We start from the raw sequence: 25,835 nt of genomic DNA, 5'->3' as shown, positions 1-25,835 counted from the left end.
AGTAATTTCTGCATTTTTGTAAAGAGGTTTGGTGCATCCTCTTTCTGGAGAAAAATGTGAAAAGATTAGAAAATGGAATAATAAAGTAGAATCACTAAACTTTTCAGAGTGAAAATCTGTTTTCAGCAATAACAGATATGGAAGATGGTATTTGAGTCAATTTGCACTGTATTTTTTAAAAATATAATATGTTTTATCACATATTTATCATGTGACGATGTTTTACCAATACAATAGAATGAAGTCAAATGTTGAAGTTCACAGCACCTTTACAAAGAGTATTTGGCTCCCAGCCTCGTCTGGTGCATGTGGCTCTGCCACTGGGACTTGTTTCATCATACCCTCTATGACACCGATACCACACAGTTTTATCAATATCCACTGTGTGACGCCCATCCCAACTGCTTTCCCAACTGTAGACATTTTCAGCTGTTTTGAAGCATGTGACCACTGAAGGAAAGAACAGTCAAACATTATGACATTAAAGATGATAAATGTGTAAATGCACAATAAGTGTTTCTAATTCCATACGTTGGCACACAGGGTCAGAGTCCCAGCGTCCTGTCTCTTGACATGTTAGGTCAGCTGACTGATGCTCTTTGTCCTTCACCCACTGCTTTTGTCCACACGAGACCCTCACACTTTGTCCAGGTGTGAAAATGATCTGATTCAGAGGATTGTATGTGGTGCCCACAGGAGGGTTTGGGCTGAGTTTACATGTTATGACTAAAATAAATCAGAAATATGAGACACTTAAGAACAATGATGATGATGATGATGATGATGATGATGATGATGATGATGATGATCATATAGAAGAGTAGGTTTTCTCACCTTCACATCGGGGCATGGGGGTCCACTGAGCTGAATGTCCCACTTTCGTGCACAGTGACGGTCTCCCATCCACCTTTTTGTAGCCGCGATCACATTCGTATCTGAAGACCTCATCTTTTTTGTACAACATTTTATCTTCCCCTGCTTGAAAACGGTCTAACTGGGGTTTTGGACAAAATATTTCTGTAAAAAACAAACACAATAACTGAGTGATAATCTATTTTACATCTGGTGCAAAATGCTTTGATTGAGAAAGAAATGTATGAATTACTAATGTTCTAAATGTTTACATTATTAAAAGTAGAGTCTGGGCAATTTCTGTAATAATTCAGTACATCACCTTTACATGTTGGTGGCTTGTCGTTCCACTTTCCATTGTCATCACACTCGATCCGTATTGCACCAATGAGCACGTGGTTTCTAGAACTGCAGCTAAACTGAAGCACGCTGCCAGATGTTGGCTGGTCCATGTCTCCACTGACCAGGACTCCATCAGTCACTGTTAATGACGGGCAGGAAACAGCTGAAAGACATTTGATCATTTGTTTTCATTTTGTGACTAGCACAAATATCATTAAAATATTTTCTAATGCATCCTGTTTCCAGGACACGAAACAAAAATAACTGGGTAAAACCCTCTTGAGACAGGCATTACAGGGACTTGCAAATATGATCTCCTTTTGTATAGTATTTTGTCCTTCAGTAAAAAAGTTCAATTACAAATGCTCCAGCCTGATTAAAACCAAAACTAAAATCAGAGATCACATCATCACATGTGCATAAGTTACTTAATAGACTAACCCTAACGTCTGAATGCACATGTACAATGGTGACTGTGTTCAAAACAGGTATGACTTTCCCTGAGCAGGAATTGAGAGGAGGCAGAGAAAATTGTTCTTTCAATCTGCTCTGCAAAAATTCAAGATTATAACATCTGCTTGACGCATCTACGAGCCTCTCTTATGGCTGCAGTCACACCAGCACTGTGTGTGGAAGGAAGTGTTTTGATGTCCTTTCCTCAACAGTTTTCCTCTTACGTTCACACTCTGGTAGATGGCCGTCCCAGCCTCCCTGAAGACAGTTGCGCGTGCTTGTGTAGCTGGTCATTTGGTAACTGTGAAGGACAAGCACATTTACCAACATTCAGCCAAACATCAAAGATTGTAAAAATGTGAAGTCAATAAATTCAGTGTGCGAAGAAAATGATGAACCTAGACCCTAACCTAGACCTAAAAATCTATTATGTTTTTTTCAAACTATGCCAATAAAGCTGGTACTGTTTTGTCTCTCAAGTCTCAATATCATTTTAGCACGTCGTCCTCAGTTCTTACAAAGTATTATAATGGTTTACCCTCTGTGGCAGGTGTATTGAACTTGTGATCCAAAAACATAATCCGTTCCATGAACCAGACTGAAATCAGCAAACTGGACATCACCGGGGTGGCCACAGGATATTGCTTCAAACACAAATATATATCCACAGACACCAGTCATTAGTCACTCTAGGCACTTCTGATAGTAAAATAAATAAATAAATACAATTATGTCTCATGCTCCCTGAAACACTCTGAGCCCGATGAATCCTGGCATTGTCATCTTGTTCTTCCCCTTACCATCAGGGAAGAACAAATCCATTGATGGAATAGCCAGGTCATTCAGGATGCTGACCTCATCCTTGGGCACAGAGTGTCGCTGAAACTAGACCCCATCAACTGCAAACTGTAAACCTGGATCAGATCACTTTCCACTTCAGTCCAATCTTTCTGCTCCCTGGCAAAGTGAAGCCATTTTGTGAAATTAGCCTCACAGATTAGTGGCTTTCTTTTCAATTCTAATCCCTCGAGTTCCCTTCAAATTGCGCTTTTCGGAAATGCTTTTATTTTCACTCTCAAACATATACCTGAGCTGTACAGTTGTTTTTCTCCTATTTAGAATTTTTTTTCAGTTTTTAATGATGCATGGGACCGTTCAGCCAATTTCAGTACTTTCTGCAGCCTATTTCGATGTTTTGTCTGCTTGATGCTTGTCAATGATTTACATACTGACATCTTTTCCCCGACCCCGGGATTGATCTTTCAGCATGATTCTTTCAGATATGAGAAGCCATTCACCGCATCAGTTGGGTTTAATTTAATATAATGTGTTGCCGGGTGAAAAGACAATCACCCATGCACCAATTATCCAATGTTTGCTTGGGTAAATTCCTGTTTTTTTTAATTGATTAGTTAGGCAGTGTAGAATAGTGTAGAAAGTACAAAGGGTCACTTCTCACGGCGTTATAAACTCTCCATGTACAATTTTCTTTTCTTCATAATTTGTTCTGTTTTTCCAACTTACGTCTGCATTTGTCACCGGAGTTATGCCACCCGTCATTGCTGCAGATCAGTTTGAAGAAGCCTCTGAAGCCGACTTTGCAACGCACTCTCACAACATCCCCACTGTCATAGCTCGCCTTCAAAGCACTTAAGTCGAAACTGTCATCATATAAGTTCGACACTTTAAATTCTTGCAGTGTGCAACCTTCAGGGAAACAAAAACATTTTTTTTGTAAAAAGTAACAATACATTTAACATTACTTTTTTTTTTTTTTAATTCAAAATAGAACATTATAATAGATACATGCACCATAATAGTGGAATACAAGGCCGTGCTTAAATACAACTACAAGTGCTGCACTACCAACAAATAATAATAAATATTAAATATAATCTTACCATGACACCATACCACATATTGCACAATGGTCAGCAAATAAATCCGCAACAAGAGACCACTGAACTGGTTTAATGCAAGCATTCTGTCCTCATCAGTGTCCAAATCCTCAGACAGTAATATCGGGGACTAGACTGTCCTTAGGCAAGCAGCTGGACTGGGCAGTGCAGTCCAGCTCCACACAGACGAGTGGCGGGGGCCGATGTAAGAGCCCAAAGGTTTACGCAACGTTCCAGATGCCAAAATGGACAGGAAGCAGAGAAGAGGGAAGTGGATTTTAGATTCAGCAAAGATAAGCGACTTTTTATTGAAACGTCTGTAATGATGAAATGTTTCTGAAGTATTTGGAAGTTTTACGGTGTTTGAAATGAAATGTTTGCCTGGTTTTGAAACAACTCTGAAAACTCTTCCCGTAAAGGTTTGTTTGTGTTCTGGTAATGATTGGCAAAAATCAATAAAGTAAAGAAATTGCAGCATTTTAACATCTGTGCAAAGTTTATGTGTAAAAGTCAAACTTCAAAACTAGAGAGGGGAATAATACGCAGCAATCAGCCAGTGTGGCATTGTAACATGGGCCAAATGCAGAGAATAAATCTCCCTATAGGGGCAATACAGCAGTACACCATAAACTTTGAAATTACTGTAAAACTTAGCATGTGTCAATATCGTACTTCGTGACAAGCTACGTATGGCAGGTGTTTTCAACAAACAGCACAAACGTAGAGCCTACTGTTTCACCTGCTGCAACTCATAAACTATGTCTGAAATCTGTTGCTGTAGAACAAGTTGCTGATGAACTGCCAGCTCATGGTCCTAAAAAGCTAGCTGGACCTGGTGGGTTATCTCCTTTCTTACTCCCACATTATATATGACATGTAAACAAGATCATAAAAAATCTTGTCAGTACAACAATAAACCTCAAGGACCTCATCATACTGACCAATGTATATGCGTTTTTTTGTTGAAAGTCCTTGATCATAGAACAGCTGCTCTGGACTCTAAGCAACACTGCGCAGCTATTTTCGAAGATTTAGCAAAAGCCTTTGATACGGTGAACCACTCTTTCTTAATAAAACAACTCAGCCAGATTGAAGTACCTGATCAGTCCATGGTATGGTCCTCAAACTGTCTGTCAGGCCTGTCACAGGGGGTGCCTCAGGGGTGCATCCAAGGTTCAAATTTGTTATCTGTATAAATAAATGATAGCCCGCAGTCTGTTAGGAAGAGAATTGTACCCCTGTATGCACATGACACTTTTTGTATTCCAGTGGAGCTTCTATCAGATATAGAAATTCAGAATCGACAGGAAAGCTTTCGCAATCTTCAAAAGGCCTTGAGAAATGTGAAACTCACTCGAAGAAGACAAAGATTCAGATTCAGAAAACTTTATTGATCCAAAAGGGCAAACGTCAGAACATTTCACAAACACATCGCAGTCACTGTGTCAGTGACCCAACACTTCAGATTAAAGGAGAGGCTCAAGATAAATCGTCTATGTTACTTGATAAACACACTCTCTTAAGAATTCAACAGTTCAGTGACAGAGGGGACAAGAGAGTTGGAGAAACTATTAGTTTTCCGAGAAGGTACATAAAAACAACATCCCGAAAGCATGAGATAAAACACTGAGGACAGACTCACCCACGATACTGTACATTTCCACTTCTTTAGCGCCTGCTCCTCCCATAGAGATGATAGGTCTCTCTGTTTAACTCCAATGACAATGTTTTACTGTTGTTTTTAACTCTTGAACCAGCAAACAAATACAAATGGTAAGAGGCTCTCTATGAAGCAGCAGTAAAAGTTGCAGAGAATCCTTTTATTTACATTACAAGAGTCCAGTTTCCTTAAAAGATAGATTCTCTGCTGACCGTCTTTAAAAATAGAGTCTGTGTTTGTGTCAAACCACAACTTGCTATCAGTCAAAGAACTGAGATATTTGGTTCTTGATTATATGGTTCAATTATAATAGTAGAGTAGTACAGTATGTTAACTCTCCGATATTCAATCTATCTAAACCGGTTGTGACAGTGTGAAGTCCCCTCCAGGTATAACTGATCGTCACAGATTATAACGATTACAGATTATACAAGTTCCCAAAACCAAGTCCTCTGTTAGACTCGTGCCCTTTATCTCTGCTGCTGCTAATGATTAGAATTCCACCCAAAATACCCCAAAACTGTAGTCACTCATGTCAATGCTTTTAAACACGGCCAAAGAACATTTACAACATGGTGTATACATTTTCACTCTATTTGGTGTAATTGTTTTGTAGCCCCTTCCCTGTCAATTAATTTAAATTGAACTTCATTTGCCTAAGCACAAGTATTTTGCATTTTATAATAAGAAATTATACCTTTAAGAATGAAAGTAGTAACAATAAAAATTCAGACATAAAGCTGGTTAAAACTTACTGGGGCTCCTCCTGCTGTCAGCTTTTTTCAATGAAAAAAACCTCTCAGTTTGAGAGGGGTCTGGCTGCAGAGAACCCTCTGTACCAACCTGGTACCAACCTATGTACCCATGTACCCACACGGCATGTCATTCTCATCATAACAGAAGAGGGCAGCATGAGGCTATCTTTCATCACAATGACTAGCTCTATTTTTTTTACTGTACCTAAATCTAACAAAGAAATAGGTAAATATGCATTTAATACCGTGCCAGGCCGTGCTGGCTCTGTGGCGCCCCCTGACGTACAAAAGCATTGTTGTTGTTGAATTTAACCTTGGCTGCTGTGTCTTGATATTTGGCCTAATTTCACTATATATGCTGTTTTCAATCAAAAGTCAACATCAAATTTATTCAGAAATGGAACATTTTTCATCTCAAAATCATTTTGCGACCCCCTTACGTCAGTGTCCCACGACCCCCCAGGGTAACCACTGACCTTAGAAAGCAGAGTCTCCTCCCCTTACTATTTTTTTTTTTTTACTATTTTGTACAAATAAATAATGTCTTTACATTTGAGCTTTGACCCATGTAGCTTGTTTTCTGGTTTGGGTGGAAATGTGGTGTTTGCAGTATTCACTTTCGTGAAAGCGTCATGGCAAATTGTGGCAATTTGGAAAAGCATGGAAAAAGTCAGAGCCAAAATAAAACAAACATTAGCTAATGGCTTAAGAAAGAAATAATAATAACAACAACAACAACAACAACAACAACAACAACAACAACAACAATAACAATAATAATAATAATAATAATAATAATAATAGTTGTAGTTGTAGTTGTTGTTGTTGTTGTTGTTGTTGTTATTATATTAATTTAAAAAAATCAATCAATCAATCAATCTGTTATTGTGATACTTCTCATGAATAGATATGGACTATGTTATATATCAAAATAACACTTATAGACATTATAAATACTGTGGGTTATGATGATGATTTTATAATAACACTAATACTACCATGCTGATATATTGGATGTAGGAATGAATAATTATACACTTGTTATAAAGTGTTGCATTTTGTAAATGTTTACTAAATGTAATGCATTGTTGCATCTCATGTTGTAACTAACTTAATTGTTTCATTACCAAGGGCTAAATTAAGCTAGTTTAGCAACCACATTATTTAAATTATTTAGAATATATATGAATGGGGGTGGGAGTAAATAAGTTTGTCTTTTTCCCACTTCTTTTCGAGCTCAAATGTTATTTATTTTATTTTGTTGGCTAATTATAGGGGCAAAGGAAGTGTGTTGTATGTAAGAGTAAAGTTCTTGGACACATATGGCATGTACCCTTGTCTCTGTATTTGTTCTTGAACACTGTTTGTATAGTTTTGGTTGTATGACTCGAAATAAAATGTTCAGTTCAATTCAATAATAAAGGATTTTTATTTAAGTGCCTCAGATCACCTTCTTCTAAATATTAGCTAATGACTTACTGAAGTTTGACGGTATATGTGTATATTGCATGTCATGAAATGAGATCAACTTGAATGAATTGTATCAGAAATGCAGTCTTGCAAAATATAATGTTTGAACATTGACCAAATGAATTCAGAATAGAGTGAATTCAGAATAGCAGCATAGCATAATCGCGAAGTGTCAAACTTAAGAAATGGTCATGTTACTGTGATTTACCTGAGTGCTCCAGATTCCTCCAGTGTATTGATCAGTGTTCAGACACTCTCTTTAAAGTGGTTTACTTCATGTACCAAACTGTGGATGAAAAAGAAATTTCAGTCACTATTAGCAGCCATTGATAGCAGCTCACTTTGTATTATAACAGGGGCGGTTCTAGAGGGGTGGCAGGGGGTGGCAGCTGCCGCCCCTAGTAAAGGTCTTGCCATCCCTGCCACCCTATTGAAATCACTTTATACGCCAACACATCTGTAAATACAATCCCACTGTTGTTCAATGTGAAATTGTTGTTGTCTTGCCATGCGTCACTTTTCATCTCATTTATTTAATATTCTTAATGCATGCCCCATAGCCTTAGTTGAAAGTTTTTCATCCTATTTTATCTCAAATCTGTGCTAGATGTTTTATGGCTCACATTTGCACCGAGAAATATTCCTAGTTTGTGAACCTGTACATTATCATTATAAACAATGCTACTATTTGTATATAATTTTGGGAGGCTCGGCCTGCATCTAAACAGAAAAATTGCCTTGCGACCAATCAAAACTTGCAGTTCCCGCTGTAAACATTTGACACTGTAAAATGTGTTGCCACCCCTGAAATGATCCCTGGCCTTGCTTTTTCTCTAGATCCGCCCCTGTATTATAAAGTATATGAGAAAATATAACACTGCAAGTCTATGTCTTAAAAAACAGCCAAGATACATCTACTATGTATGAACAGAAAAAACGACTACTTATGGCACACGTAATGCCTTTCTCTTGCACTGTTATCATACTCGTGGTTAGCCTAAAATGCATAAAAAGTTGTGTTTTTTGCTTTTGTTTTCGAATTATGGAAGGAAGAGGCTGCGGTTTCCGATAGACAAATGAGACGGAAATAGAGGGCGCTAAAGGTGCATTTTAAACGTAGAAGAAGACTGATGTCATGTAACGCTAGCCAGCAGTGACCTGACCTCGGTAAAAAGAGGAATTTTACCTTATTTATTCATTGGCATGTTGCAAAGCTACAGGTCGAATCACTAACTCGCTCTTCTCTTTCCTGTCTTTTTGTGTTTTCAGTTGAACAACAGTTGGGGACTAAGCTCTGGCGGGCGAAGCTAGCACCCAAGCTAACACACGGAAGCTAAACACATTCGCTGTAAACAATGCTGGGTCGTGTGCTGTACTCGCTTTTGAACAAACTCCAGGTGGTGGAGAAGCTCGCGGAGTCTCGCCCCATTCGCAGAGCGGCTCAAATCACAGCCTACGCCATCACCAAAGCCCAGATAGCCGGCCAGGATGCATCCAGGCGGGTTCTCCGGTCCGAAACACTCAGGCAAGTCCGCCAGGAGGCCAGTCACATGCCGCGGGACATCGGTCAGATGGGCAGCCGCCTCAAGAGGGTGGGAGACACCTTTATAAGCGAGGTCAAAGAGGGACTCAAGGACGGCTCCAGACACCTCAAGAAGTGAAATGCGTCAAGAAAGCGGACTGTGATTCCATGCTGTCTTGTGGCAGTGTGGTTGGACACGAATCTAAGTTTCACTGTGTGGAGGGAACTAATTTATACATTAAATACTCTACAATTTTAATAAAGTAAGTGGAAAAATGGTAAACCGTAGGCCTTCCTTGTTTTTTTTTGCTCCATGTCGCTTTATTAGAAGAAAAGCTAGACTTTGGTTTGAGTTTGGTAGTGTACAAATTTTAGTTCATTTTAATTTAATTATCCTGCCAAAGTGGAATGTTCTATTCAATTTCAAGCTCAGATTCAAACCTATAACCAAAAACATCATTAAAGCAGCACTCTTCCCCCTAGAGGCCATAACCGCAACTGCAGGTGTCGTAGCAAGTTACGATTTTATAACTTATTGTCTTGGAGAGTCAATACTCCGCTGACAGAAAAGGCGAAGGGAGAGAGGGATACTGTGCATCCAATTATACAACGGAAATAATTTTTTTCACTCAAACTTGGCTGTAAATACTGTTTAAAGTGACGCTAGCCCGCTGTTAGCTTTGCCCGTTAGCCTTTTAGCTTCTTCCTCGTGATTCTATTAGTGTGTATTGCTTTCTCCGGTCCGGTGGCAGTCAAGTTGCAAACATGGTTTTCTGGCCAGAGACACCGGGGGGAGATGAAAGACCCTCCAATCATCCCATAAACACTTGTATTACCCCCACAGGGACTACGGAAAGGATTTATTTAGGTAAACACATTACTTAGTACTGCTTTAAAATTAACTTTTAAAGTAGTAGTGAAATTGTGATGGTATAGTAATTCTATCTAAGCACCCACTCAGGTACCCATTTGGAACTCAAGTATGAATGACGTTACTTAAAAATACTTTTGCTTAATTCAAATAATTATCAAATGGGTAAAATATTGTGCACTGACGAACAGTTTATGGGATACTCTGTGTGGAGGATTATACAGTACTGCGTGCCATATAGGGGCCACAGATTGGGGGTCAATGCAGTGGAAAATTCAATTGGGTGCGTTTAGCCCGTGCCTCGTTATTTAGGGCTGGAAAATTTATGCCAACCCTTTCCCACAGTAATGTGCTGTAAAAATACCATCTCTGGCCATGTATGTCGATTCAACAAGAATTTGGCGCCTGAGCTGCACCATAGGCACCCCAAGAGGGACTTAAAGTGTAAAAGTTGGACCTGATGGTTGTTTTAGTGTTGATGTGGTTTGACTCTCAAAAGATTGACAAAGTATACCACAAAACAGACGTATAATGCCTAAGATATGATTACATAAATGAATGGAACTTTCAATTATTCATAAACTTCAGTGTTAAAATATCATCCTGGCAACTGATTGTAAGTCTCATATTTACTCAAGTCCCTTTGAAACATATGTCGATCTTAGCCATTTTTATCTTAGACCACCTTGCAAGAAAAATATGTTGGAGAAAGATCAGTATCACTAAATTATTCATTGATTTTTTTCCTAACTAAATCACTTTTTTTCCTGCATTGCTAAGTTATCTATAGACTGACACAAGACATGATTTGCAGTAAAGCTCTTTATTTCGAAGAAGCACACAGTAGTTTTATACGTTTCCATAATACTTCCGCAGACGCACTGGCCTGGCAACTAAATATTAGTCAAATCACAATCATTTCCCAAAAGAGAAGGCTTCAATCACTGACAGAATGAGTCAGTACATATTCACTGATATGGCAGCTGAACTTCATACAAAAATATAGTATCTCTCAACATTGACAACAAACATGATCAAATTCTGAAACAAATCAGTCTCCTAATACTTACTATTCCAGGAGTGTCTCAATTAGTAAACATACGGCCAACACAGAAGAATTCTCCTCAAATCTCGACAGGCTGGATAGTTAGAATAGAATAGATGATTATCATTGTAATGCACGGGCAAAATGTGACATAAGATGGTTTTAAACAGTGGTAATGACCAATGTGGCCGGCCTGCCAGCACCACATAGTAATTACCTCTTCTCAGACATACTTAACGTATGTGTATGTACCACTGAAACTAAATGTGTTGCCTTGAGACCTCAATTTAACTTTAGTTTTAAGTCAAAGTTAGAGTATATGTAATGTACTGTAATACTTGAATTGAGTATTATGTTTTATTTGTGAAATGGTCAGAAATACGGTTTATCCCAAAGTAATCATAGATAGCTGTCTGAACCCGTTCCTACAAATGCGAACAGCTTCCAAGACCTGTTTAAATTGAGCGTTCTATCCCCATGTAAATGAATGGGGAAACCAGCTACATTAAAGGATGACGAGGTATTTGTCCATCCCAAGGCAATTCTATTATTAGTGTATGGTGGGCACTGGAGGTGTACCTGACCCTACAAAAAGCAGAAACTTAGCTGAATATGATTTGAGTTAGCATTTTAGCGTATAAGTGTCCTATGAGCATTTAGCTCAGAGGACACTTCTACGCTAATTCTTACTTTAAGTAAAATCTAAAAAGGTCTGTACATTCATCAAAGGAATAGGCCATCGTTTTGAACATACTGAGATATGTTCTTACCTTAGCTTAGACGAGTTCATTTGTACCGGTCTTGTCTTCACGTGTGCCCTCAGTCACGTGAACACAGCACAGACGGCGTTAGCATTTAGCCTCTCCTTCTGCTAACGCCGTCTGCGCTGTGTTTACGTGACTTGAGGGCGCGCGTGAAGACCAGACAGGTACAAATGAACTCGTCTAAGCTAAGGTAAGAACATATCTCAGTATGTAAAAATGGTGGCCTGTTCCTTTAATGATTTCGAACCAGGCTTTTAACCTCACCTAAATTTGGTCGATGAGTTGACACCAGCTCAAAACGTCTGGATTTTTTCATAATTTGCGATATCTGATGGCTAAAGGCTAACGGCTATAGGAAAAATACATGGAATAGACCGGCTTGCTAACTGTTTTGTTGTCATTTTTCTTCCATTAACCCACATTCTTTATTATAATTAATGGTGTGGTGTATAAAAGTGTGCCGACAGAAATCACCCGTCCACTGGCCAAAGTTACAATGCTTTTAAGGATACCATTTTTTCTTACTAACGCACAGTGGATTCAAGGTGACTAGACTGCGGTCTTTGCCCCGATTACAAGATAACTGAAGGATTTTTTATGGTAGGGTTGTAAAAGATAAAGCTAGCTCCGGTCATGAAGTCAGTTTTTGATAAAGGGGACGTGTGTGGACAAATGTAACAAGCAGGAGCATACACACTGATATGGCAACCCTACTGTATGTAACCCATGAAAAAATAATAAACGCCACAGTCATCCCCCTTAAGTGCGACAAAAACTGACCGACAGCTGACCACAATTTTTTTGTACATTCAATTGGCCAGATATGTTTTTGAAAGATGGCTCGTCGTGAATTATTAACGTTTTTCCTGTAAGAGCCTGTTCTACGGACTTCAAACTTGAACATTCTCTGCCCGAGTGAGACATGTGGCGGTGCAAAGACAGCAGTTTGGAGATTTGAGGAGAATGGTAAAAGGCTTAGATGGTGTTGGAGACGGCAGTGATGAACAGAGCCAGCAGCAGCAGCCACACGGAGGAGATCACTGCAGAAAGAGCAAAATGTGGGGTTTAGAGGAGGTTATACTCCAGGTGTTTCTGAACCATGCGAGCTTTTAGCACCACGCACTTGGAATCAGTTCATATTCTAAATCATTGGCAGCGGCGCTCTCAAGTTAGAGGGTACTAGGAGGTATAAATGAAAGGCTCACAGGGAACGCGAGACAAGCAACATTTAGGGCTACACAATATGAGGGGGGGGGGGGGGGGGGGGGGGGGGAATATCCGATAACTGACTTGAATATTGCAATGACAACAATTGTGATATTCATCATTTTACAAAACCATTTTAGGATAGTGTATTCCATCACACTGAAACCAAAAATTGAAACCATTTTTGTCAATTTGTATTCAAAAAACACATACTAAAATGTGTAAAAACCAGGCTTAAATGGAACTGAAGCCGTGACTTAAAGGCACACTGCGTAACATTTTGGATTCTGCTGTTGCCGATACAAAACATGCCCCAAATGAGAGGCTAGACACAGAAAAGTCTGTTCTTTGCAGTGGGAATACAAAGATTGCATTTGGATTAGGACATAATCTATTGAAAGCGCACATTTGGCTGCTTTTAGTCAACATCTCCATGGAGACGAGCTGGAGACGTACCTGCTCCAAGTCAATAAAGTCAGGTCTGAGGAGAGCTGAGTCGCTCACAGCGCACACACACTTTTGATTTAAACAATATCTGCAATAGAAATGATTGTACTTTATTCTATTCATTGGGTGAAATGATACATGGTGTGGCTTCGAATTGAACTTTTGCACATTTTTAAGTTTAAAAATATGGGTTTTGGGGTGAAAATAATCCGATGGAGGAGGTGATGTTGCGATATACAGTGATATTTTGACCATTGGACCATTATTTTATACATGAGGCCTCTGGCCCAAAGACATCAGCCATCAAACCAGTCACATTTAGCAGTGAATGAAAAATTGCCACTCTGTGAAGCACTTGATTCCCTTTCCCTATTTAAAACTGGCTGTGGCCTTTTGCAGATGAGAAGCTTGCATGGTAAAAGTCGCTGACGCCGGGCTACTTCCTGATACAAATACACTGAACTAGGACAGCACAATATATCGGCAAAAATATTGTAATGAAATACTTGGTGATGCAACATCCGTAGACGTCCACAAGACGCCACAAAAGTCAATCTCAAAAAGAAATGAATGGAATTTCCTACTTTTGCTGTATTTTATTCTTGTTTTGGTCCAGATTTAGCATTGAAAAATACTAACGATTTGTAAACAGTTTAGTGAAATACGAAACTAATATCGCAATATTGCTCACCTGTATCACAGTTTCTTTTTTTGTACATCGTGCCGCCCTAACTCTGAGCGTACAGTTTAGGCGTGTTAATAGGTTCTTTTCCTTTGAAACAGAATGAGAAGTCGCTTGGAAAGTATAGTATTTTGCAAATAGATAAGATCAAATAAAGACGATGGCCTGTAGAAGTACTTCCTCCATTTCCACATTGATGTCCCTGGTTTGACGGGGTAAATACCTGCGCTGGACGAGTTGCACTCCAGGTCGGTCAGCGAGTCCATGTATCCCTGCCCCAGCCACTCCTGGTAGGTTTTCTTCTCTCCGACTGCCACCAAACGCACCGTGGAGTCTTTGAAGATCAGGTCGGTGGAGTCGTAGGATTTCGAGTCAAACATCTTGAACTCTGGACCTGAGTCGCTGCCAAAGTAAGTCTGGGAAATGAAAATAACACAATGGTGTGAATGATATCTAGTGCAATGAGCTGGCTATTTAATTATGGATTTATCTCCTTGGTACCTGCGCGTGGTCGAGCAGCCCGTACACACTGTGGATGTTGGTGTCGGGCCGCACCATGACGGCGTGGGAGGGGACACGGGCCAGGTGGCAGTACTTGTACTGGGACACCTCCGCCTTACTGCCGTGGGAGCAGAGCAGCTGGAAGTCTGAGGAGAGCAGGTCTGACGCCCACGGCTCGCCTGAGTTACCTGCAGAGGACAGAAACATGACCGAGGATTCAGCTTGTTTAAGGTTTATTTAACCTCTTAACCTCCACCTGGACAGAGCTCATATTACCCAAATCTAAAAGCTTCTTGTTAAAAATGGTCAAAATAGCAATGAAGACGTGACAAAAAAAGAGACAAAAACGTGACGGAAAAGCAACAATAACAAAATAGAAAAATGACAAAAACACAACAAAAAAGGGACAAAAGAGCAAGAAAAAAAGTGACGAAAACGTGTTTGCTATATTTTTGGGAAACGCTCATTGCAAAGCCGTTCAGAAGACAAGCTCACTTTTATGTCACTTTTCTTTTCATGACGGCAGACAGAAATTTGAGCCCTAATGAGAAAAGTGTTTATATCAATGAAACTGTGCCATATTTAATAAAATGAGGCTACAAATACTGCCAAAAAGCTTTCACTAGTGTGGTGTGATCTGTTCAATGCACTCATGTTTAAGTTTGTTCACTGTAAGGGGTAAAGGATCTGTCTTTTGGTGGGTAAGTACTGTAACTTAAAGAAATATATTTGGTTACTACTTTTTACTTCTTCTTGAGTTAATTTATTTCAAGTTAAAGTATTTTTGCCAACACTATTCACTAAAAGAGCACTGTAACTAAAAGGTGCACTATAGAACTTTGTAACTTGATCTTTTAGTGACCCACTGGCTGTACAGATGGTCAGCATGGCACCTTTACTTTTCATCACGGTGGCCTCTACAACACTCCAGGATCAAATATTTTGCAGGTTTTCTGGTGAGAGGGTCCGCCAGCAGCGAAAACCTACCAGAAACTGTAAAAACAGTTGATCCTGGGGCATCATAGAGGCCACTTTGATGGAAAGTAAAGGCGCTATGCTGACCACTGGGTCGCTAAAAGGTCAAATCCTTTTAGCACTAATAGAACATTTTTATAATTTTTTTCACATACAAAATTCCATAATGCACCTTTAAGTTACAGAGCTCTTACATATTGTTATATAGAGGTGGGTCGTGTAACCAGTAATGAGTAACTGTTTGAGCGTCTGATTTACAATTCAGGAGTGAAATAAATTAGGAGAAATAAAAGTTGAAAAAAAAACCAAAAAAACAATAATAATAAAAAAAATAATACACTGGAAATACAAAGCATGGTGATGAAACTACTCTTAGAAGTTCAGTTTCTTCAAAGAGTTATTCAATAAAATGTGACTTGTACACTCTGCCAGTCAGTTATTGTTCTTTGTCATGTTTCGATCATATTACAAACTAAATATACAGTATGGCTCAAGTGTAAGACAATATTTATATGATCTTATTCATAACAGTTTGCACCATTACCTACCGTCTGTGTTCTGAAGAACCGTGGTGTGTTTGACGAAGGCCACTTCTCCATCTCCCTTTGCGAGACACCTGGAGAACATGTGGGGAGATTGATCACCTCTGTGGCTTCTCACACGGATGCGTTTCTGGTTTCTGAAGCGGCTTTAGCGTGTGTACCTGAACGCTCCGTCGTACCCGTCGTACAGGTCTTTTCCCTTCTCGCACTGGCTCTGTCCTTTCTCGTCGCCCACGCACAGCTCGCACAGGCTGCTGGGGAAGCCCGCCTGGTTGGCCCCTGGGACGCAGCTCTGGGAGAAGAACTCACTCACCGCTGCAGCCAAACATACGAGACAACATGAGGAAATATGTGCTCCGGCAGGAATGGGATAAAAGGTTTGTAGAAACTGCACTGAAGAGGAAGTTGTTTTTTTGGTAAACAATGGCTGTTTTCCTTTTCTACATGCAAGTTCTTTATGCAGACGTAACATTGTAAAGATACAGTCGGTATTCAGTTAGTGCTGTCAATCAATGCATTCTTTTAAAGCAGTACTAAGTAGCTCCATTCCATTCCATTTGTGTGTATTGGTGGTTCCGGCATTAACACTTGTATTACCCCCAGAGGGACTACGAAAAGGATTTATCAAAGCAGTACTAAGTAACTCTTGCCCCTAGAGGCCATAAGCGCAACTGCAGGTGTCATAGCAAGTTACGATTTTCTAACGTATTAATTGTCTTGGAGAGTAAATACTACGCTGACAGGAAAGGCGAAGGGAGAGAGGGATATTGTGCATCCAATTATACAATGGAAATCATTTTTTTCACTCAAACTTGGCTGTAAATACTGTTTAAAGTGACGTTAGCCCGCAGTTAGCTTTGCCCGTTAGCATGTTAGCTTCTTCTTCGTGATTCCATTAGTGTGTATTGCTTGCTCCGGACCGGTGGCAGTCAAGTTGTAAACATGGTTTTCTGGCCAGAGACACCAGGGGGGGAGATGAAAGACCCTCCAATCATCCCATAAACACTTGTATTACCCCCACAGGGACTACGAAAAGGATTTATTAAGGTAAACACGTTACTTAGTACTGCTTTAAATCGGATTAATTAATTGTGGAATTCGATTAATTGGGACAAATTGGGGTTAATTTTTCTGTAATAATTAAGTGCTTAGTCTTTCAGGTCATGTGTGTGCTCAGATATGGGAGTGTGTTTGGTCAAAACATACAATATAATGCAATTCATTTGTAATTAATTCATGGTTAATGCACTAATAATATTTTTTTTCAATTAAGCGTTAACTTTGACACAATCCTATGCTTAATACATATACATTTACCTCACTCATGCTTTGGCCTGAGTTCACGCAGAAAAGAAAAGCACGAGCGCCACAGATTTCCCTGAACTCACACTCACCATCAGGCTGTGTTTGCTATGTTTCCCTGCACAGTGTGTGAAAGCTTCGTTCCCATGGCAGGACATGACTGTCAAAAGAACGGGCCATTTACCCTGCGGGACGCGGCACTGCTGTGGGGAGATGAGGCCCCTCTCCATCAGTGCGGACACGGGGACGTTCCAGCCGGCCGTCCGCCCGTACCCGGTGTGACAGGATCGCCGTCCGCGCAGGTCGTCAAGGTTACGGATGTCGTTGCTGCTCTTCTTCACCACGGCAACGGCATAGTAGATGGAGCCGTCGCTGTCATCTGGAGAGACGAGCACAGGCAAAATCAAAAGTAGGCCTAAGTGGAACTGAATTATGACTAAACTGATTGTACATCTTGTCTAAAGCAGACAAATACTTGACTAAAATGCCTCACTAAACAGTAAATACTATTAAAGTGATATTATCTAAAGAAAATGACATTCAAGATGACCCTGAGTACCACTGCATAAGTCTAAGACAGCCCCTTTCTTGCTCATCAAAGCTTTGGGGTGAGTGGGTGAATGCGTTACCCGTGTAGCTCTCCCCAGTGGCAGGCACCAGGCCGTAGTCCTTCCCTGCAGTGTAGATGTAGCCCCCGTCCAGAGTGATGGCATCTGCCTCTTTATTCTGCGTTTACATAGAGCACAGACAAACAATGATAAAGAAGAGCATCTTTCATTCTTCCTATGGCTCTCAGAGTGGACCTCGGACAATCGGCTGCATTGTGTTATCATCTCAAAGCATTGCGTAGATCAAAGGTGTGGTATCTAAACCAGACAACGACTGTAGCGGCTGCTGCTCACTGGCCTCTCTAAATGAGCCGTCAGTACATCCAGAACCCTTCTGCTCCAAGGAAATACAACTGCATTAGTCCAGTGCTCTGGTCTCTGCAGTCAAGAGCCACATGAGCCGTCTCAGCTCTGAACCTCAGGGAAGGTTCTTCTGCAGGTCCCAGAGTCAGGACTAAACACAGTGAGGATACATTACAGTTTTATCCAGCTAAAATCTGGAAGTTCTTAAAGTATTTTATCTACACTCTTCGCTTTTAATGTCATGAATGTTGTCGACCTGAATCTTGCGGAGGCAGTCATCGAGCGAGTCTCCGTGCAGACAGGTGACTCGAGGAGTGAGGCCCTTCCCGACAAACGCTGCTCCCATGTCTGCGCACTTCTGCTGCTCCGAGCCCGTCAGGACACACCACCTCAGCTGGTCTGCACAGAGAACATGCCACACGTATGACACGCAGCGTTCACGTGTACATCGCAGAGCACCGGCTGGCAAAAGCATCCGCCACGGCAAAGCAGCACGCAGCAGCCCGCTCTGAGACTAGCCCGGACAGTACGTTGCTGTGACGGGGAGCGAGGGGAGGGGGAGGAGCTTGGGGACAGTGCACTTGTTCAACCAGGAAGAAAGGCTTAAAGGAATAGTTCACCGTTTTTCCATACTGAGATATGTTCTTACCTGATCTTAAACGAGTTGACGCAGTCACGCAAAGAGAGCAAAGATGTTGTTAGCATTTGGCCTCTCCCAATGTATTCCTACAGCTCCTAACAGGGTGAAGTACGAATCAACTCGTCTAAGCTCAGGTAATTCATGTAAATGTTTATCCTCCTGTGTGATGTGGATGTTATTCTGGTATGATTGATACAGTTTCAGTGATTTCATTTTGGCATCTGAATTCTGTTTTGAAATGTGTCTTGTAAGCCCATGAGGCCTGGGCACTTATGTGCAAGACACAATAACAAGAATAAATCAAATCAGTGTCCTAGCAGAGCGTTAGCATGAAGGCCGTGCTTCTGTGGTCCTGCATCTGCAGCAGCTCCCGTCTGCAGGTTTACCACTGTGCTGCAATAACCTGGAAGCGCCGCAGTGCGGTAACCCGGCAGGCTGGAGCCGCTGCAGATCCATGACAGGATCATCTGAAAAGCGAAATGCGAGCGTTCTGCCTAACCGTCGGTGGTGCAGTCCAGTGCCTTCATGACGTGGTAGTACTGGCGTCCCATCCAGCGCACAGGGTCGGCGTCCGAGGGCTGGAGGTTGGTGGTCTGGTCGGAGAACAGCACCGTACCTCCTCCATACGGCGCTGAGGAGAACAGGCTGAACCCCGACTTCGCCTGTGAAACAACCAGGTGGAGAAACAGAACAAAATCAATTCAGTTTAAAAACATTCTGTTTTCACTGCACACTTTCGAAGACATCCAGGATTTTTGGACAACTTTACAGCTGCGAAATGATTGCAGCATTTGTGATTGGCTACTGGAATGAATTTGACATTATGTGCGTCTTGTCGTCCAAAACGTGCGTCATTTGTGGAAGATGTCTATTCAACGCACAGCTAACGATTGGTACCAATTGTGAATGGAACACTTGAAAAGGACCAAACACTCAAGCAGAGCAGTGTCAGGATGACTTTTTTTCACTTGAACTCACATTAGTAAAAACATTCTTTTTTTAATGGTCCTCACTGTCCCTTATGTTGGTATTGTTCAAAACTAAAAACAACGATAAAAAAAATAAAAATAAAAGTCAGGGGGTTGGGGGGGGGGGAGCTTTTGCAATTGTGATTCAACTGTGATTACTTGCGTAGTTCTAGTTTGTGGGCAATGTTTGGCATGAACAGCAGGCATCATCTGATTTCCAATGGACCGCTAAACATAGCTCTGTAAAAGTTCACTTCACACATGTTTCTGGGACGTTTCCCCAAATATCTTAAAAGAGACGACAACAGCAGTGGTTCTGTGAAGATTAGAGTTAAATGATGGTGAATGGGCTAACCACTCTGCCACTGTGCCGTGCATTATTCAAAGTGTACATTTTTCCGGCAATACCAAATGTTTGTATTTTGGCAGTAAAAATAGTTGGGCCATATCATGGAATTGGATGGATTTGAATTTGCCATGTTAGGCCTTAATAATTCATATAGAGAAAAGGAAAACAGACTCCGCACATAGAAAGGCCCCATCTGTCTGAGGGATTGAGACTACAAGTGTGATGTTAGCGTGAACGAACCATTCCCTCCCGCAGCATGTTGTAGACCCCAGAGGGGTCGATGCCGTCCCGGACCACCACGCCGCGGAAGGGCACGCGCACCAGGTTGCAGCTCTTCCAGTCGGACACCGGAGCCGTGAGCCCGTTCGGACACAGCAGCTGGTAGTCTGCGGAGTGCAGCCCCGCCGCCCAGGCAGGACCTTTACCTGAAGGAAGGACAAGAAAAAAGCAGAGTCTCACTTTGGATAGACAGTGACAAAATCGGCTTAAAATAGATATCATGGTTCATACTGCAAATAATGTTTCTAACAATATAGAATAATGCAATTTTCAACACAAAATACATCCATAAAGGTCCTTGCTATTCGTGTCATTCCAATTTTCAAACATTTTTACCATCTGTGTTCTCTGCCACTGTCGTATGTTTAACAAACGCCACCTCCCCCGCGTCCTCCACCAGACACCTGCACAGCACCAGAATACCATGTGAGTGCCCTGAACGCATCACGCTCGTGTGAGGGCGATAGTTCCAGAAGTGACCTGAAGGCGCCGCTGTAAGCGAAGTAGCGCTCCTGCTCGCTCAGCTCACACTTGTGCTTTCCCTCGGCATCCCCACGACACAACTGGCACAGGGAGGCCGGGTCCCCCAGGTCTGTGGCCCCGGGCACGCAGCTGGCGTTGAAGAACTCCGACAAATCTGGTGCAGACATGACGGAAGAGCAGAGGAGAGACTTACATTAAGAAGCAGCGAACACAAACAGCATGGTTTCAACAGGACGAGCGTGTCATGCATAATTGTAGCTGGTAAATGTGTTTTGCCATTTGGAAAGGACACGTCATCACATTGCAGTGTGTTGGTTTGGGGTTGTCTTTGAACAGAAAATCCAAGCTTTCATTTTTAAGCTAACGGCGTGCTCAGAAATAGATGGTGCCATAATAAACACGGTTTGAAGAAATGGGTCCGGGGATGGATTAAAGGGCCTACATCATGCAAAATCAACTGAACTCAATTGGACTTACCTTGGCTGAAGTTGCAGCCCATGACTGACATGCGGCCGGTGTCCATGAGGAAGCCCAGGGGCATGTTCCAGCCCGCGGTGCGGCCCTTCCCCGTGTGGCAGCTCCTCCGGCCCCTCAGCGTGTCCACGGTCAGCCCGACGTTAGACTTCTTCACCACCGCCACCGCGTAGTACACCGCCCCGGTCTCTGCACACGACGCGGCACATTCACTGTCAGCTCGGGTTCAGAGGACGAGCAAGTTTACTTCAATTTCAGTTTCGAAAAGCGAAATAGACACAACAGATTCCATTGCCATTGAATATCACTCATACATATATTTTGAGACAGTGATAAAAGAATCCCACCGTCCTGTTTGGTCTCGCTGGCGGCGACCGTGAAGGTGGTCTTCTTTGTTAGGCTGTAGATGTCTGCTGCATTCATGGACAGGACATCCACCTCCTTATTCTGCTCCAAAATATCATCAGAAACTTATAAGAGAGAGAGACATTGTTGTCACTTTGAAACCCCTTAGTGGTTTGTGGGGATCCATGCATGTGCTAGTCTTTTCCTTAACTCTTCATGACAAAACATATGGGGTATAGTTTTGTTTCATGCATGTATGTTTGAGTCACCCTTCAGTTTTCTTTGTAAGAGCTCACAACGCTTGCCCCCCCACCTGCTGATGTCACTTTTACAGTGGCAGGATATATATTGCACTTATTCTGTTGGTGATTCCCCCTCATAACTGTCTCCTCGCCCCAGACTGTTTCCGCTCAGCCTCGTTCTGTCCAGCAGCCTACAGTATATACCTGTGGAAATTTGGAAGGAACTGACAACTTTTTCAAAGGCTTGACCTTTTTTTGTCTCGCGTACCCCTTGGGTCATTCATTTATACCCCGAGTACCCAACACCTTGAGGATCTTGCTAATGTTATTACAAAGCGGCCAACTAAATTATTCAGTATTTAACCTGTACCGAGCACCTGAACCGAGCAGCTTTTCTCCAGCTCAGCTTTACCAAAATCTAAAAGCTGCTTGAAAAAAAGATAGAAAGCGATGAAGAAAGACAAAAACACAGGAAAAAACCCTACGAAAACAACACAAAAAACACACACAATAAAGTGACTCGGTTTTGTTGGTCTTAGCTTTCAAATGAGGCGTTACCCATAGGCTGTAAGGCAAGGCGTGTTTGGTTATACCGCACATTTCCTACACAAGAGAACTCAATGCGCTCTCCAGTCGAGAATCTTTTAGATTTGGGTAAAGCCTTGAGAAAATGGGCTCGGTTAAGGTGGGGGGGTAAGAGGTTAATAGTGTGACGTGTTCAAAATGAAGCTAAAACATTTCAAAATCAAAACCCCCCTTACAGAAACGCAATTAAAACGAACTTTCCTTTGAAACAAATGTTGAAATTCTAAATGTATTTTAAAGTCACCTGTAGTTTGAGCGCACAGGCCTCCGCAGTGTGGGCGTTGATGCAGGTGATGGAGGGGCGGATGGACACGGCGGAGAAGGCCTGGGACATGGCTCTGCACTTGCTCTGCTCCTGGTCCGACACCGTGCACCACGAGATGCTCCTCAGGCTGACCGCTGTGCAGAGGGAGCAGGTCAGAGGGTTGGTTAGCGCTAGATCGTCTGCTCCGGAGGGACGGTCTGCTGTGAGTTTGTATAGATCTATGAGTTGGTTTGTCTAAAAATACAAATAATCCTAATCCTTAAGGTTAACCCCTTAACTCCCACCTGAACCGAGCACATTTTCTCCAGTTTGGCTTTACCCCAGTCCAAAAGCTTCTGGAAAAAAGTGATGGGAAAAAAAAAACAATGATGGAAATGTGACAAAAAAGTGGGAAAACATTGACAAAAAAGTGACGAAAAATGTATGAAAAAGTGGCAAAAATGTCACAAGAAATTGACAAAAATGTGATAAAAAATGACAAAAAAAAATGACAAAAATGTGACAAAAAATTGATAAAAAATGACAAAAAAAAAATGACAAAAATGTGACAAAAAATTGATAAAAAATTGAAAAAAAAATGACAAAAATGTGATAAAAAAATAAAAAAAAGTTACAAAAATGAGTTGAACACCCAACAAAAAAATGTTGGAAAAAAAATGTGATGACGTGAGGAAAAAGATCCTCTGGGTTCAGGCGGGAGTTAAGAGGTGAACCATTTCCCTGGCCCTAACCTTAATTTGTGTCATGATATCTCACGTTTTCACAGCAGACTGTCCCTCCGGAGCAGAACATCTAGCACTAACCTATAGGGTTTGGGAAATTCCACAGTTACCATGGAGATCCGCCATCTTTCCAGCGGTTAGCATACATTTCCTAACATTAGCTTCAAATAAAAAGTGGAGAAAATAGCCGTGGAACAACTCCGTTAGCATACATAAATACACATAACACACTTGAATATTTTCTATTGGTCAACCTATTCCATCCATTTCTTTAAAAACACTTTGTATTTAATGCACGGGATTCTTTAGCTGTTTAGCAGTTCGTATCACACGACTTCACTCTTGTCTGAAATGTTTATGAGCGTGTTTGTTTCCACTTGTTTGAAATGTGAAAGAACTGACAAGGAATGTGACATTAGCATTAGCAACATGATGCTAGGTAACTTACTAGGGTTTCCTGTCAGGGTTTTATTCCTTAGTTAGCCGTGTCTTTTTTATATAAATATTTAAACAGACAGTACATGACAAAAACACAGGCAGCTGTTGAAGAATTCCACGTAAAAAGAAAAGAAAAGAAAAACTTTACTGGAGGACTGTAGTGTTTAGCCCTGAAGCTAAAGGCTAAAAGTTAATTTAATGCTAACAAAATGTTGAAATAGCAACACTATCTGAACTAATTTCTATGAAACACACCCGGCATTACTTTTATTTAAGTTATTATACTTTTGCTAGTTATTTTACATTTCATTTTCTTGAAAATGCAGACAGGAAGTAGTCTTTACCCTACATTGGCCAACAGGAAGTTAGCCAAAATAAATTCCGTGCACAGATCAACTCCAACTACATATTCCCCAGATTCCCCATTTGGAATTTGCTCTTTCCCTGACATCCCCGTGATGAGTGGCAGATGATCTAGCTCTAATTTATTAGCTGGTTTAGAAAGTGGTTCAGAATTCGGTCCACGTCAACAACCACCTCATGAGACTTCACACAAAAGTCCATGGTAAGAACTACTACCATTAGAGGATTCAGGTCAGGTCAAGGCCATTTGAAGCAGATAACCAGCCAATTATGCAAGACATTTCAGGAAATTAGACTTGCGACAATAAGTAGTGGTTACTTCAAGACTGGTCATTTAAGTATTTTTTTAGTAACACCTACCACTACTTTCTACCACTTTTAATGATGTTGCCACTACCACGACCTGGATTTTCTCAAGAGTAGCATTAATTTAAGTCATTAATTTACTTTAGAAGTAGGACGTAGTAATGGCTCAAATAGTTCCCCAAGTAAAAAAAAAAAAGTACTTGACGAAAAGTCTATTTGTGTCTTGTGAGAGGTAAGTAACTGCTTCAGCACAAAAGTCTGATTTATGGTTTAATGTTGACGTACCTGGACAGCCAAACTCCACTAGGATTGACAAAATAAATGTTTTTTTTAAAGGTAGTACAGATGAAAATTCAATGGAGTTTAATTATATTCAAATTGGTTGCTTTTTTGTTTACCACAAATATACTCAAAGTAGAAAGAGTAACCCAACGTTACACTAAAGAAGGGGTAACATTTCTTCAAAGTAATATTACTGACAAGTATGTGAGTGCTAGCAGCAAAATATAATAGTTATTGCTACTTCTAAATGCACCCTATCATATACCATACAGTACACTTTTCCCCATTGACAACATAGCACTCACCGGTTTGTAGTAGTAGTACTACTTGTAATAACGTGACTCCAACCGTTTTCTCCATGGTCTTTCCCACTCACAGCCGCACGTCTGCTGAGTTTTCCCACAGACCTCTCCTTTTAAAGATAGGACCAGGTCCCAAAGTCCAGTGTCTTCTGCTGAGTCTAAAGTGCTAATAAAGCACTGAGAGAAAGCGGGGAAAGAGTTTTATGGCTGGATTTGCCAATACTGTAGTAGCAGAGGACATCTGCATGAATATACAGTACGTAGTCCAGGGAACAGAGGGGCCTTCTTCTCTGGGGCTTTTCCACTAACGGCACCAAGCCAGAACCCCACCCAGGAACTACACATTTGAGTTTACCTTTCCGCAATCGCTAGCTCCTGATTTTCAGAGGGAAACTTAGGATGATTTGGCTCTCAGTGTGAAAAGTGTGTAATGAATATTAACAGACTGAAGTATCCACATTAAAGCCACAATGTGGAACATTACAGGTTATATGTTACTATAGAGTTTAAACACTGATGAGGATGAACAAGATACACATTCATATAAAAGAGAAAGTGGGTGGAGTGTTTCCCCAAAAGAGATAACACAAATCC

The 25,835-nt window shown here is 41.2% G+C and overlaps 3 protein-coding genes across 3 annotated transcripts; 1 reads left to right on the top strand and 2 right to left on the bottom strand.

The window, feature by feature from the left end:
• Window positions 1-244: 244 nt before the first annotated feature.
• Window positions 245-3,762, bottom strand: LOC306976499 (complement factor H-like; the record flags this gene model as incomplete). The annotated part of the gene is made up of 8 exons (XM_079574431.1): window positions 3,549-3,762; window positions 3,172-3,354; window positions 2,186-2,291; window positions 1,872-1,948; window positions 1,175-1,357; window positions 835-1,017; window positions 532-726; window positions 245-450 (listed from the first exon to the last, which is right to left on the bottom strand). Exons 1-8 carry the CDS (start codon window positions 3,628-3,630, stop codon window positions 245-247), a joined length of 1,215 nt encoding a protein of 404 aa, XP_079430557.1. The 5' UTR covers window positions 3,631-3,762.
• A 4,753-nt stretch (window positions 3,763-8,515) lies between these two features.
• On the top strand, window positions 8,516-9,217 carry LOC306977161 (protein NCBP2AS2-like). The gene is made up of 2 exons (XM_079575350.1): window positions 8,516-8,597; window positions 8,700-9,217. Exon 2 carries the CDS (start codon window positions 8,786-8,788, stop codon window positions 9,089-9,091), a length of 306 nt encoding a protein of 101 aa, XP_079431476.1. The 5' UTR covers window positions 8,516-8,597; window positions 8,700-8,785; the 3' UTR covers window positions 9,092-9,217.
• A 2,810-nt stretch (window positions 9,218-12,027) lies between these two features.
• meltf (melanotransferrin) lies at window positions 12,028-22,993 on the bottom strand. The gene is made up of 15 exons (XM_079575157.1): window positions 22,808-22,993; window positions 21,739-21,838; window positions 21,395-21,580; window positions 20,915-21,071; window positions 20,771-20,838; window positions 20,396-20,580; window positions 19,338-19,500; window positions 18,455-18,597; window positions 17,917-18,013; window positions 17,472-17,666; window positions 16,147-16,300; window positions 15,992-16,059; window positions 14,469-14,656; window positions 14,191-14,383; window positions 12,028-12,672 (listed from the first exon to the last, which is right to left on the bottom strand). The coding sequence occupies exons 1-15, from the start codon at window positions 22,895-22,897 to the stop codon at window positions 12,608-12,610; spliced, it is 2,052 nt and encodes a 683-aa protein (XP_079431283.1). The 5' UTR covers window positions 22,898-22,993; the 3' UTR covers window positions 12,028-12,607.
• Window positions 22,994-25,835: the final 2,842 nt, after the last annotated feature.

This window comes from Gobius niger (assembly GCF_951799975.1).
Source record: "Gobius niger genome assembly, chromosome: 17".
In the NCBI taxonomy this organism is placed as follows: Eukaryota; Metazoa; Chordata; class Actinopteri; order Gobiiformes; family Gobiidae; genus Gobius; species Gobius niger.
Note: the sequence above shows the minus strand (reverse complement) of the source record. Positions and strands in the feature narration are given on the sequence as shown.